The sequence below is a fragment of the Sciurus vulgaris genome (assembly GCF_902686455.1).
Source record: "Sciurus vulgaris genome assembly, chromosome: X".
NCBI lineage: Eukaryota > Metazoa > Chordata > Mammalia > Rodentia > Sciuridae > Sciurus > Sciurus vulgaris.
Window position 1 is genome coordinate 126,863,776 of NC_136471.1, and position 15,761 is coordinate 126,879,536.

At 38.0% G+C, this 15,761-nt stretch overlaps 1 protein-coding gene across 1 annotated transcript in view; it reads left to right on the top strand.

Annotated features, from left to right (window-relative positions):
* The window catches only part of PIR (pirin), a 90,373-nt gene that overhangs the window by 67,481 nt on the left and 7,131 nt on the right, over window positions 1-15,761 (top strand). Inside the window, exons 7-8 of the mRNA XM_079123261.1 lie at window positions 2,084-2,128; window positions 9,889-9,971. Of these exons, the coding sequence (XP_078979387.1) occupies window positions 2,084-2,128; window positions 9,889-9,971 (128 nt within the window). The remainder of the gene's footprint in view (window positions 1-2,083; window positions 2,129-9,888; window positions 9,972-15,761) is intronic.

Below are 15,761 nucleotides of genomic sequence, written 5' to 3' on the forward strand. Positions count from 1 at the left end.
GGGAAAAGCAGCTAGATTGCTTCTCTTGGCTGGCGGCACAGAAGCAGTTACAATTCATAAAAACAAAAGCCAGAGTGATATGCATATGTAGATTTTCTTGGCCTGAAGAGGGAACAAAATGGGACAAAGGGCAGGAAGTACACATATGCAAATTTAGTTAGTCCTCTACACAGACTAGACAGGGGACATTCTCCATTCCCAATTTTTTTGTCAGGCCACACAGTGCAAGGAAGCCCCTTAGGGCATAAGGAAGTTGTTCCTAGTTCAGAGGGGAGGCCTCAAATTCAGTCCATTTCAGAATGAGGTTTTATTTGGTATTGAAAAACACTGAACTTCCTTGTGCTGAGTGGAGATCTTTCAAAGCTATGCAGTCTTTCCCATGGGTGAATTATTGCTCTGTGTTTTGACAAGGAAAGGAATTCAAAACAGAATATTTTGGCAGGGCACGGTGGTGCATGCCCATAATCCCAGTAGCTCAGGAGGCCGAGGCAAGAGAATCTCAAGTTCAAAGCCAGCCTCAGCAATTTAGGGAGGCCCTGTCTCTAGATAAAATATTTAAAAAGGGCTGGGGATGTGGCTCAGTGGTTAAGCGCTCCTGGGTTCAATGCGTGGTATCCCTCCCCACCCCCGAAAAACCTCAGAACATTTAGTTCTATTTTTAAGCCATTATATTGTGCATAAAAGGAAACAAACCAACCTTTAAGTACAAATACCAAATGGCTAACAATATTTATGTCAGAGTAGCATGAGGAAAGAAAGATTTCCAGTTTAGATGGTCCATACTTTCATATCTTTAAAATAATGTTACTTTTTTTATAATCTCAAAAAGTACAGTCATTTGCATTTTGAAAATTTCCAGTGGCAATTTTTTTTTTAACAAAGCAAGCTGAGAAGAAAGGGATTTTGTTGTACAGTATAATTATAAATCAGGCTTAATAGGAACGGGAAACACAGTATTCATTAGAAAGCCGAGTGTGCTACAGAGCCTGGCAAGTGTTTTCAGCATCTACCATGAACCTCCCTTCCCAGAGCGGTGCACTTGAACACCCCTCGCAGGGCCTTGTTCACTTTTACATCTGCCAAGTGTGTGTGTTTGACCAACCTTCGGATTTTCTTAAGAGTCCACTTGTGTTAGATGTTATCAGTTCTTTTCTTTTGGGTACTCTTGTGTGTTCGAACCCACCCACCATCACAACCATATCCTTAGAGTGTACTTGATCCTCCTTACTCCTTCTGTGCCTGCTTTTGTCTACTCTGTCACTGTGTTGTTGACTCCCACACAGACTCCAGTCTGGGCCTATCCTTCCCACCAAGAACGCTGCCCTATATTTCATTTCCAGATTGTCTTTTCTGCTGAAGGCATATGGAGTGACATCCTGACTCCTTTTTGAGTTTGCCATTGCTAGGTTTATGTCTCTCACTGCAAACACAGCATCTCTTCTGAGCCACAAGTACAATACATATTCATGAAAATCAAGTGCTGGTGCTCAGAGTGCAAATGTTGGGTTGTGGCTGGTTCTGAGTTCGTGGCTCCTCAGGTCATGGTAAGAATCTGATAGATACTACGTACCCTTTTCCCAGAAAAATGCACACTCTTGAAAAATCGTATGGACAATTCCAGAGATTTCACAGGCCATCTGAAACCCATTAGTCCCCCAGGGGTTTTTGCATCCTTACATCCTTGGAATTGATAAGAAAGAATGAGTTCACTGGAAACTAGAATTCAACTAAGTACAAAAAAAAATAGTTGTAGCGTTATTTACCCTTCGAACTACCTGGAGGCACAGCAAACCCAAGACAAATTGGAGTGTTTCAGTGAATAGAACTGGAAGGAACAATTTGTTTGTTAATATGACTTTTGGCATACAGATACACCACCAAGTGAATTGTACGCTTTCTACTTTGGGTGGCTGTTAAACATTGGGAGCGAAGTAATTTGGGTTTAGAAGTGTGTGTTTGTGTGTGTGCACGTGTGCTTGCATGTGTTTGTAAGAGGACATGCATGTGTGTATTTGCTTTATATATATTTGTTCCTTTTGGCATTATGGACACTAACATTTTAATGTTGCTGGTCCTTTTCCAGGGTGGACGAGTTTCATTTATACCATATCTGGGGATGTGTATATTGGTAAGTTATAGGCATGTCATTTTGGCTTCAACTGCAACTTAATTTAAACTACTGAAGGGATAAATGGTAGATGGAAACTATTTTGTACAATCAGATACACCAGTCCTCTCTGTATCCCCAGCACGGGTACACTCAGGGCAGGGTGCTTATGGCTTCAGAATGTTCAGTGAGGGAGGACTATATGAATACCATTCATGACAGCCATTTTGCTGTGGTCTCTGTGCAGACATGTTCAGGCATGATTATGTGTATTATCTCCCTAAGAGGTTGGCAACCTCCATACTGATAAGGGGATGGAGCTGTAATGAACTCCAATAGGAGCAGGAATCTATCTCCTGGGAGGTGAAAGGAGGTGAATTAGCAGTCCCAGGTACCTTTGAAATATCTCAAAGTGGGTTTTCTCCTATTCTAAGGGTTGTGTATGCATAGCTTGTTGAGTCTAGTAAAAAAGGGACATTTGAGAACCAGTTAACTCATTTTTTATATGGGGAATGTGAAACCTAAAGGAAGTTATTTAACTTGCCAAGGGTACGCATTGGTAGACCAAGGCAGGAAATGGTTGTAGCAGATGCTGTTAGTGCTGCACCTATAGCCCTGGGGCTGTACATCCTCAGGACTAACTTCCGATGGCCAATATCTGTGCTACTTTCTCTGAACCCCTGGAAGGCTGCTTTGCCCCAGACAGGCAGGATGAAAGTGCTGGAGAATGAATATTCTGAAAGCTACCTGGCTCCTCAGGTAGAATAACCCGGAGGCCTATGTGAGAGACCTTTCCCTAAAGTTTCCTGGTGGGAGTGTGTCTGATGACTTGCCCTTCATTGTCTGCCTTCTGTTCCTGTCTAAGCCTCCTAACTTCTGGACTGTTGTTCCCTGGAATCACCTCCCAAATAAACTTCTTGCACCAGAATGTTCATCTCTAGCTGTGCTTCTGGGAAAACCCACAGGTTCTCATTTTCTGCTTCTCAACCCTGTGGACAACAATGGGGTGGGGGAGGGGTAGGATCCCAAGGTGCCGGCCAAGAATCTCTGTTTCTCAGACCCTCTCTGGTTGGATCCTCGCCACCTGCCTCCTGCAGGTGCCAGCAATGAACTCCCAGGGGCCTTAACATGGCCACCTCTTTGGGCAATACACTCTAAGTTCCAGGATAGCTGGCTTGCTAATATCATCTGCTCAGAGTTCAAAGGCTACACCCAGAGCTAGTTTAAAGCATCCTTTTTTTTTTTTTTTTTTTTTGTACCAGGGATTGAACCCAGGGGCACTTAAACCCTGAACCACATCCCCAGCCCTTTCTTGTATTTTATTTTGAGACACAGTCTTGCTAAGTTGCTTAGGGCCTCTCTAAGTTGCTAAGGCTGGCTTTGAACTTTCAATCCTCCTGCCTCAGCCTCCTGAGCCATTAGGATTATAGACATGTGCCACCATGCCCTGCTAAACCATTCTTTATATTTTCCAAAAAGAGTGCTTAATTACCTGCAAGTTTTCTTCTGGAAATAACAGTATTTTGAACTTATTCCTAATATGGTTTAAGTAGGTTTGATTCATCTTTGAATAGCATTTCCATTAAGGGTCAAAAGCAAAATTCATTTATTTTAGCATTCAAGAAAGTATGGAAATAATTTAGTAGTGTATATAAATCCCTGTGCACATACATTAAGCTATATTAACCACTTGGAAGAAATGAGGCTTCATTTGTTTTTATAATCTTCTGATATCCATAATACTTTGTAAAAACAGAGAAAACATTTTTTATGGAAGTAGTACCCCTGCTTTATGATTTCAAGACCAACAAAATAATCTGCATAAATGGAAAGTAATAAAGAAAGCACATGAATTTTAAGGTGAATTCCAGAAATCTGTGTGGAATAAGAAAAAGCAGGAGGAAGCAAACTTTCTATAAAGGCCCAGACAACAAATACTTTCATCTCTGTGAACCACAAAGGAGTCTCAGTTGTGATTACTCAACCCTACCTGCAAGGCCCAAAAGCAGCCATAGATAATAATACATACAAATACACACAATAAAATTTTATGTAAAATTTGTAACTTTTTCATATGTCATCAAATACCATTTTTAAATTTCTTCCAATCATTTCAAAAATCAAAGATCTTTCTTAGTCTGTTGTCTCTACAATTGATTTTGGTCTTAATGTCATTGTAGAGGATCAAGGGGAGAAAAATTAACAGGTAATCTTCAAAACTTGTTTTAATCCATCCTTACAACCTTGTTTCCTGAGAGACCTTTAGTTCCAGAAATTAACACATGAAAAGCTCTGTACTTCTCAGGGCGGAGAGTGCCCTATACATCCACTCATTTTTCTTGAGGTGAGGCAGGATTTTCCTGAGTCATCTCTTCTCACTGGCCTGATCCCTGTTTGTAAGCATGGGCCACAAATGCAAAACATCTGACAAGAAATAGGGTCGTGTGGCCAGGTGGCACACACCTGTACTCCCAGTGACTTGGGAGGCTGAGGCAGGAAGACCACGAGTTCAAAGCCAGCCTCAGCAAAAGCAAGGCCCTAAGCAACTCAGTGAGACCCTGTCTCTAAATAAAATACAAAATAGGTCTGGGGATGTGGCTCAGTGGTCCAGTGCCCCTGAGTTCAATCCCTGGTACTAAAAAAAAAAAAAAAAAAAAAAAAAAAAGGCTGAGGCAGAAGGGTCACAAGTTCAAAGCCAGCCACAGAAACATTGAGGCACTAAGCAACTCGGTGAGACCCTGTCTCTAAATAAAATACAAAATAGGGCTGGGGATGGGACTCAGCAGTCAAGTGCCCCTGAGTTCAATCCCTGGTACCACCTCTCCCCCTAAAAAATAGGGTTGGTTGTGTTCTATAGTCTTAAAGTGAAGTTGCATCTATCCAGAGAAAGCGGGACCATGGAGAGAATCAAGCTCACAAAACTGGCCTCTTAGGACTCTGCTTGAATTAATGAGCAACCTCATTTGAATTTTATCTCATTTGAATTTATGAGGATCTCGTTTGAATTTTATCTCTTTCCCTTCTTCCTATCCAATTTCTAATACGGATGTTAATAATAAAAAAAAAAAAAGTTAAGAACAAATAATCAAGAAAAGAAATGGCAAAACAGAAAGAGCTATTGAATGCATTCTGACTTATAAAATTTATATAGAACCCAGAAAATGCTTTCTGACCTTGCTGCCTTGATTTTATCTTGCTAGCAAAACTGGACTGGCATAAGCCAATCACAGATAGCAGCAACTGATAAGCAAGTAATTATCCTTTTTGAAATGTTAATAAGCACCTCCATTCTATTGAAGTAGGTGTTATAAATATGGGGATGGGGTAGGAGGAGGAGGCAGCATGGGGAAGTACTGGGGAATGAAATCTACCAAATTAAGATTTGTCCATATAGGAATGCACCACAATGATTCCTGATTTTATATATATGTGTGTGTGTGTGTATGTGTGTGTGTGTGTATATATATATATATATTATATATATATCTCAAATGAACTAATTAAAATAATAGGGAGATCAGTAGACTAGAGCAGGTGGATCAGAGGGAGGGAGGGAGGTGGGGAGGGAAAGAAAAGGTATTGAGGGAGGAGATTGAGCAAATTATGTGGATGTACAGATTTGATATAATGAATCCCATTATGTATAATTACAATACACTAATAAAAATAAATATAAAATAACTAGTGTATCAGGCTACAATAAAATAGGCTGCAATTTGGGTTGGGAAAATAATCAGGGGAGACTTCACAAAGTAGAAATTTAAGAGAGAGAGCTATTAAAAATATTTGTTGATCCCAGCAGCTTGGGAAGCTGAGGCAGGAGGATCGTGAGTTCAAAGCCAGCCTCAGCAACTTAGCAAGGCCCCAAGCAACTCAGTAAAACTCTGTCTCTAAATAAAATATAAAAAGGACTGGGGATGTGGCTCAGTGGTTAAGCACCCCTGGGTTCAATCTCCAGTAACAACAGCAACAACAAAAAAAGTATTAATTGATGTAGATAGTACTTGTTTGACTACAGACAGATGGAGTTTCGAATGATAGGAGAGGCTGGACATACACTTGTCAAGGTCAGTCATACATTTTCAAGTTCAAAGTAAATACAGTGAGACCATTTAACTGTCTTCTAAAAATACCCCAAAGAAAAGGAGTTAACAGAGCTGATATAAGATGAATAAAACTAGCATTTTTACTAAAAGAAAATATTCAAGACTCATTTGAAAGTATCCATGGCATGCTTCTCAAGGCTCTTTGTAAATTTTCATACATTTGCTTTCTTTAACCATGGAAAACTTTCTAAGTCAACTGTTGCCTTTGATAAAAGTCTTTTATGGAGGCGAAAAATCCTTTGACCATCCCCGCAGCTGGATTCAGTGCAGCATGTGATAAAAAGAAAAAAATCAAAAGAACATACAAACTATATGGTCAGAAAGCTAATAGACCCCACAGGTACTAGTACTGAACCCCTTCCCTGCAGCTGTGATGAGAAGTACACATTGATGCAGAGATCAAAAGGGTATGTGTTGCATCCCTGAAGCTTGCTATGGTTTTATCAGTTTGAATGCCAGTCCCCTAAAAGGATTGATATCAAATATAATGTTGGTGCTGAAAAAATGCATTTAGAAATCTAAAAACATTTGTCTGTAGTTACTGAAATGACAGCTAACTGGCTCACAAAGGCAGTAAAATGGTCACACTTAAATAAGTAGCTATTCATGCTTAGTTGGTATTCAACCTTTGGTTTCTGATTCTGAGTGGTATTAAGAAACTTGACATGGTCCTTGGATATTACAATAAAAGTGGGCAAACACATGTATACCAGAGGGCTCTTAATTGACCTCCACTTACTCAATTAACTGGATTGACCCGTGCTCTTGAATTCCATAGTGAATACCTTGAGGGAGTTACCTGAATACTGGGAGGATCACCTTTTCCCACCAGCCGAGCTGTACTGGACTTAAAGGCAATTGTGTTTGTCCTCCATTTGTTTGTGCCAGTTGCACCAATAATTGCAATTATGTAATTTAATTAGACAGTATGTAAATTAAGGAAATAAATGTGAAAAGAGAGATGATATTCTAGAACAACTTAGTCAAATGCTTTGTCAAATAAATTACTAAAGAAAATGCCTTTGAATCAATATAAATGAGACAGATGGCAAAGATGAGGGGAAATTGTAATAAACCAGGAGGATTTAGGTGATGCAATGTGGGCTTGCCTTACAAAGAAAGACAGTGCTTGAATCCAGCCAACAGGCCCATTTTAGCTGTGTTTATAAAACTTCAGAAACTAGTGCATATTTATACTTCAATTTAAAATAAAATGTTTGAGAAAGTTTGTGTTTTTCAATTAACAGTCTTGATTGTATCAGGTAAGGGGTCTTCAACTATACACATAAAATTGATGATGTCAAAATTTAATGGAAGTACCAGAATGTGTGGGACACAGAGTAAGTGAGACAGCAGTTCTTATAAAGAGAAGGAAAAGAAAAGGGCCAGATGGCATATGCAGAAGGGATGTATGGCAGTTAATGGCATACTGGAGACATAGCACTTTTTAAAAAATATTTTTTTAGATGTTGATGGACCTTTTACTTATTTATATGTAGTGCTGAGAATCAAACCCAATGCCTCACACATGCTAGGTGACCGCTCTACCAGTGAGCCACAACCCCAGCCTCAGCACTAACTTTAAAATAGGTTTTCAAGTATTTTTGCTTTTTTCTGATGGTTGAGGTAAAAATTTTGCAATTAAATTGTCTTTGGTTAAATTTTTCTTAACTGCCCTATTAGATTGAACATTCTTGGCACAGATTCTCAATGGAAACTATTTATTATCTGATTTGGCCCTATTTATAATTGAAAGTAATCAGAAACAATAAGATATATTTTCTTTGAGACTAATTTTGGGTTCAGTAGATAACCAGATTGGGCAAAATGTCATAGAAATGACCTGGAAATGATGGTGAAATCAGTCTTTGCCTTCTGTGACCCTGATTTAAGCATGTCATGTAACAATGCAAAAGCTACAGGTACATTTAAAATAATTAAAGTGGAAATGTGACTCCAGTGTAAGAAAGGTCTGCCTTAGGGTGGAACATTTCAAATTACCTTTACAGTATCAATATTTTCATACATTAGCAGGGACAATGGGCAGAAGTTGCATCCCATGTAAAGTTAGGATTAGAGTCCTTCAGACAGCTTAACTCTTGGTTTCTAAATTAAGATTTCCTCACAAATCAGTGAGCACTTTAGTAGAAGAAGCCACTCTGATAAAGGGTGCAGAGAATTATCAACTCGGCATTACCTTTAAGTGCTGTCTCTTGTCAGCTCACTCCATTAACTCATTGCAAAAGAGTTTATAAACTGTTTTGGTCTATGTATCATGAAACATCCTATATGACAAAATTAGGGGCCAGGAAGGGACCACGTGGGTAATGGGAGCTATATATGAATTAGTTGAAGATAAAGACTTGGTCCATTGCTCCCAGGGGATCTCAATAAAGCACACCTAATAAAATGCTCTTCCATATCACAGTTAAAAATATCATCCAACTCTAAATGAGGTTCTTCTTTAATTCCCAGACTTCTCTTTTATTGCCAACTCTAAAGCCAGCCTCCATTTCTATCATTCTAGAAGCATGTTCGAGCAATGGTGGAAGGTTCAGTTTCCCCAGAAATGTCCACACATTGCCTTCCCACTGTCTGTCCTCTTGTCTAGAATTCCGCTTTACCTAACTTTGCTTCTTGCAGGTTTATCTTAGTCCTACAGAGCTCTGTTCGAGTCTTATCTCCTCCACAACAAATTTCTGGGGTCTCTAGATCTGAAAGAACCCTGCAGCCCCTGTTTTCCCAATCAACTTTTTTGTTGTTTCCCAATCAACTGTTTGTCAATTTCATTTGTTCTTTCATCTGATACGTCAATACAGAAGGAATGAAAACTTACCTATCCCGAAGACACCCTCTACAGCATTTAGAATAGGGTCTTGTTCATAGTTCAATAGCTATTGTTCAATAGCTATCTAACATTTATTTTTCAGTTGTATTATTCTCTGATTATTTTGTATATGTGTTTTGTTTGCTCCAAAGAGATTTTGCTTTTTGTTTTTGTTTTGTTTTTAAATTTTTTTTTGGTTCCAGGCATTGAACCCAGGGTACTTTACCACTAAGCTACATGCTGAGCCCTTTAAATTTATATTTGAGACAGGGTCTCACTGAGTTACTTAGGACCTTGGAAAGTTGCTGAGGCTGGCTTTGAACTTGCAGTCCTCCTGCCTCAGACTCTGGAACTGCTGGGATTACAGGCATGTGCCACAATACCTGGTCCCAATGAAATTTTGAATTATTTGTAAGCAAGAAGTCTGCTTTACACATCTTTGTATTTTCCCATAGTACTTGGCAATTGTAGGTGCTCAGTAAACATTTGTTGAATTGAATTAATCATGGAATTTGAAAATTTTCCTAGGTATGATTACTTCTTCTGAGGTTTATAATTTTCCCAAGGAAACACTCTTAGGAACATGTAATACCAAGGACTTTGCTTATCCATTGAATCATAAATGGAGACACAATGCAGGATTCACCTCCCTATTCTCATCTATATTGAAAAGCAACCAGTTTCAGACTTTGGTAGTGTCAAATCTACCTGACCAAGAGGCTTGAGGAGATTTCTAAGTCTGTTATTTCAGAAATTGAAACTAATATGGTGCTAAGTGGTTGCCCAAATGTGCAATCATAGGACTATAATATGTCTTAAAGTTAGTGGATCATCTTTTTTTTTTGTAGGGCCTGATGATGCTCAACAGAAAATAGAACCTCATCACACAGCAGTGCTCGGAGAAGGTGACAGTGTCCAGGTGGAGAACAAGGTACATATTAGAAACCCTTACTTTTCTTAACTTGTGCTTTCTGCTAGTTTCCAGGAACATACTTCAATCTCTTATATAGCTGGAAATTTTTCCTCTTCTTCCTGGGGGAATAAATTATGCCATAAGTTTTTTCATTAATTTATGCTATTTTTATTGGTTTAAGTTTCATATATATTGATTCCTTATCTTCAGGAATCATGTGGAGTCCCCCATTGTTTGAACCTGGAGGCAACACATCTTTGTTGTCTTTAATTTTTGTCCTTTGTAAAATTGATTTCTTTTGCTTTTTGTATAAGTAAAAATGATTTGGCCCTCTAGAAGGGTAAATATTGATCTGCTTGCATAGCCACATAGAGCCATTTGAAAATAATCCCCATTTGGAACTGAGGGGACCATGTGATGTGTTTCTTTTCCTTTTTTGATGAATATCTGTTTTTTTAGGTAAAGTTTAATATTTTAGAAGTCCTGAGAGGTATTTTGTCCATGTTTCCAAGCTTCTTTCTCATGTCTGTTTCATTCCATTGAGTAACTTGCTCACCTTCTTGTGAGACTATTAAGCCAGTAGGATAGCTTTGAGTCACTCTAATAAAGAGGATTAAAGAGACAATTGTGCAAAAGCTCCTGGAAAGATGAGTTTTAAGAAGTAGAAATGAGAATTATTTCAGTGCACAGGTGACTGATAGAGAGCTAGTGTGACTCACTTCTGGCCCCCTGACCCCTATACAGGGTGCAATGGATTTTAGGAATTATTAGATCTTAGCCCACTTTCTGGCAGCCACCTTCTGTTACCTTAATCATCTGAAGCACCTCCGTGAACTGTAAAGTAAATAGGAGAAAAATCTCATGAGCACTAGAAAGAATGTATATCTCAGAATCGATGCCTTGTAATATTAGGTTGAACCATACGAAACTGCCATTTTTGACCTACCAAAAAATGACACTTTCACATATTTCAACCCAATTCAGAAAAGAGGCATGAAAACTATACATGGGGCCAGAACCTACTGATGTCAGATTAGTTTGCAATGTTATTTAACTTAGCAACCTCATTTCTTTCTATAATGTAACAGCACATTGCAGATAATAAGGATTTAGAAGCTGAAATGGAACACCAGGAAGAAGTGATGAGGAGAGCCAGAAGGACAGGGGACAACTGAGATAGAAAGGAATTAGCTAGAAATCATCAATTCATGGGCAAGCAGCACTCCTGGCTCAAAGAACAATCTGCCATTGTTCTGTGTTTAAGCAATAACCTGCACTGTTGAAACCTTAGAAAGACTTCTATCAAAAAATGATGTTTAAAAAATTAGCATTTAAAGAGGGCATGTGTCACTTATATCCACAGGAGAGTAGAAAGTTCCCCTTAGATGACAACAAGAAAAAAATTGTGAAGATTTGAATCTTGGCTTTGCCATTTGTTCGTTATGACACTTTGCACCTGTTTCTAAACCTCTCAAAGCTTCATTTTCTTTGTCTTCGAAATTGCAATAATTAAGGCCAACTGTATGAGATTGTTAAGAATATTTGAAATACCTAAGAGTCTCCTTACATCTAGCATAGGGGTCAATAAATGATGTATAATAGGCCAAATCCCAATGTGTCTTCATAAATAAAGCTTTATTTTGTCATAGTCACATCCATTCTTTTCTGTGGTCTATGGATTCTACCACACCAAAAAGGTAGAATTGAATTGCTGTGTTTCCACAAAGCCTAAAATTCTCTGGCCCTTTACAGAGAAAGTTTGCCAATCCTTGGTGTAATACATTGGAGGTACCCAATAATCGTAGCTGGAAAGTTTACCGATCCAAACACCTAATTTAACAGATAACTTATACCACACACGTGTTCTATAATAAGGATTCATATCCTGGGCAATTTCTACAACTAAAGAAAAATTCCCAAGGGACCCTGATTTAGTCACGGTGTAAGCCAGGTTTATCCTCAATGAAGAACTATCCTTAGCTGAGGATATGATAAAGAAGGAAGATGTGACCTTCTAGTACTGTGCTAAATTGTGATCATGAATGAGGAGCTGATTTAGTTCCTGGTTTTCTTCTGCTTCTGTCTTCCTGCACTGTCACTATACTTTATCTCAGCATCCTGCCCATCTTCTTGGTCAACCAGCAGTGGGGAAAGTTTCCTCTAGAGTAGCCAATCTCTAAGACAGGAGAGGAGGGCAAGAAAAGAATAAATTATAAAACCATGCTTTCTCTCTACTGGGTTCCTTTGCTCCATCTCAGCATATATTTGACCTATCTCAGGTTAGCACATACCAGCCTGCAGGGACCCTTAACTTCCTCACTCAGAGGATGAATTGCCTGCTGTAGCAGGAGGAACTGCAGGGGGGGTTGATTTAATGCTAGATTTAAGAGTCTTCTTGCCAGACCCTTTGACTTCTTAGAGGAAGCCCAAACCACAATGGCTTCAAAACAGACTTGAATTTTTCAGAGTTCTTAGAAGATTAGAATTGACCTCAGGCTACCCAGGACATTTAATCCTGGACTGGTACCAGTCATTCTAGAACAGCCTCCATTTCAAGGGCTAAGGCTCCCTGTGCTGCTTGGGCCTCCTGGTTGTTGCTCTGGATTTTCTCCTGAGTAATATTTGCTCTGATGACTCCATGATTAGGAGCACATGAGTTTGATATGAAACACTCCATCTCACCTTAAGATCCCTGTTTCTACTAGTTTACTATTTATTAGCAGTCTCACCTGCAGTATACTGAGGTAGACAATCAGTTCCTCATTGACTATCTTCAGAACTAGGGAGTAACCAGTCTCTCAAACTGGCACCATTCATGCAGACCTCACTGAAATAACGAGATGAAGATTGATTAAATATAACAGTTGATTAAAATAATCATGGAAAGAGAAATAAAATGAAACATTCTGTTTTTGCTTATTTATGTGTAAAAAGTTCATGATGAAAGAAACCACTAATTTTTAAAAACTGATAACAGTTAACTGTTTTATCTTTTCATTGGTTTAAGAAGTATAAACAATGAACTTAGTAAGAACAATCATATACAATTAAGTCATACTAAAGTTCATTTCATTTCTGGTAATTTTTTGAGTAATATATGACTACGATAAATTCTATTATCGCAAAAGCATGCCCTTTGATTAATTCTCAAAGTCCTGCTGTTATCTCAAACTTTGTATTTATAATCAATCAAACAAACCGAGTTAGAAAGTCATAGTTTAGAAGTTATTAACACATTAAATGAATCAGAGGACTTTCATCTGGACTTTAATCATCTGTTGTTAGTATCAGTGGAACTCAAGACATAGCTTGGCAATAATACTTATGGAATAACATAAATAATTTTTAAAAGTAAGTTGTTTTTTTTTTTTCTTTTTAGTGCTGGGGATTAAACCTAGGGGCCTTAACCACTGATCCACATCCCCAGCTCTTTTTATATTTTTATTTATTTTATTTATTTTTGGTACCAGGGATTGAACCCAGGGGCGCTTAACCATTGAGCCACATTCCCAACCCTTTTTATTTTTTATTTAGATACAGGGTCTTGCTGAGTTGCTTAGGGCCTCACTAAATTGCTGAGTCTGGCTTTGAACTCACCATCCTCCTGCCTTAGTCTCCTGAGCTGCTGGGATTACAGGCGTGCACCGCTGTACCTGGCTTATATTTTTATTCTGAAACAGGCTGTTGCTAAGATGCTTATGGCCTTGCTAAATTGCTGAGGCCATCCTCCTGCCTCAGCCTCCAGAGTTGCTGGGATTACAGGCATGCACCACTGCACCCAACTACTAAAAGTAAGCTTTAAAGTGAGGTGCAAAGGGCCTGACTCTGAACCAGGAACTCTGAGAATGTCCACTAAAGTAAAAGACATGACTTCAGCCCCCAAAGATCATGAGTTTCAGTTGGGGTAATTCTAAATGAAGTAGTAAGTGGGCCTCTGTTACCTTTGTATTTTCATGAAACCCCATGAAGTTATTGACTTAGAGCCACACCAGGACTCATGTCTTAAACAGGTCTTTCATTTTCTTTGCTTTTGCATGATTTTCATCATTTGCCACTATGGGCAAGGTTACTGTAGATGAGGAGTTTCATGATAACAGCAACTGAGATTACAAACCACATCAGTGCTCTACTGAATATCTAAAAAAATAACCAGAGTTTACCAAAGAAGACTAGTTAAGGAAAGCAAAAATTATTATTATTATTTTTTAAAAGACACAGAACAGATCTAGTTTAGAGGAGAGGAAGGGAAGTCACCACTCAGAGGTTAAATTTATGGAAATTCATTGAAAGAAATGTGGGCCATCCTGTGGATTTCTGAAGTGATGAAAAATCCAATCCACCAACTCCCAGGAGTTTAATAATTTTGTATTTCACACAAAATGCACATGTCTTTGTATCCTACTGCCCAAATAATAATTGAAAAGTCATCATTTTATTTGAGTAATATCAAAAGTACAAACTTTTATTTTCAAGGTTTTATCATTCCAAAGTTTAGGGCATGGTTAACACTCAAAAAAGATCTATCTTCTGAATTAAGAAATGAGAAGTCAGCATTTACACACCTTTCTTTTCTTCTCTTAACCCCTAATCATTTCTTTTCTGCTTTCTTTTTTTGCGGTGCTGAGGATTGAACCCAGGGCCTTGTGCTTGTGAAGCAAGCACTCTACCAACTGAGCTATCTCCCCAGCCCTCTTTTTTGCTTTCTGACCCTGGAACTCAAGTATATCTCCTTGCCCCTACTAAAAAACACCCCCAAACACTATTAAATGACATCCTCTTTCAGATCAACTTATAAATGATGTCTCTTTTTTTACACTAAAATTTCACCACTTCAAAACTGTCAGAGAATGAATCTTTAGTGATAACTGACAATTAAATTAAAAATTAATTAAAGTTAAAATGGTTAGTTTTTACCATTTAAAACTAATATAGCCACATTGAAAAAAAGAAAGAAAGAAAGAAAGAAAAGAAAGAAAGAAAGAAATCACTTCAGATAGAAACATTTTGCTGCTTCTTTCTATGCTGGTAGCATTCCCACAAATGTTCTCTGGGCACAGAGAACCAGGGAAAGTAGTGTTATGACAGGAAGTGGAGTGGCTATGGTGGAAAACTAGGCCAATTTTCTGGAAGAAGGCTAAAACTGCAAAGATTGTCCTGAGCCTTGAGTGCATTGAACTCAACTGCAGATCTACAAAATTGGTAGTATTAAGAAATGCAAGAATTTTGAACTAGAAGGAGAAAAGAAGAGAAAGGTCCAAACAATATAGTTCTGTGCTTCATTTTTTAAATGTGAAGAAATGATTTAATCATCAACTAAGTGGATGTATTAAGTGACACCAGCCCCAGGGTTGAAGAAACCATCTACCTTACTTTCCCATTTAATTTTTTTGAAGTTGAAAAACCAGGAGGAGAAACAAAATTCAGCCCTATTAAATATGGCAGTTTTTATTAAATACATGGAAAAGTAAAGAATTATTAATTTTTGTTGCATCTAGTAATAAATCTGGGACTAGAAACATTATATTGATTCCTAGAACTTTATGTTAATAGAAGTACATAAATATATAATATAGTTTAAAATAATGGTATGAGATATAGGTAAATGCTGAATTATTAGGAAATTGATGAAGTTTTAGAAATTTTCAAGGTTTTGTTTAAAAGTACATAATCATGTTGCTTTTAATTGTTTTTTCTAAATTGGATAAACCCGAGAGAAGATTAAAAAGAAATACATAATATTCAACTAGTAACAAACCACTCTGCAATTTTTTGGCTTAAACAACAATAGTTTGTACGTTCTCACAATCA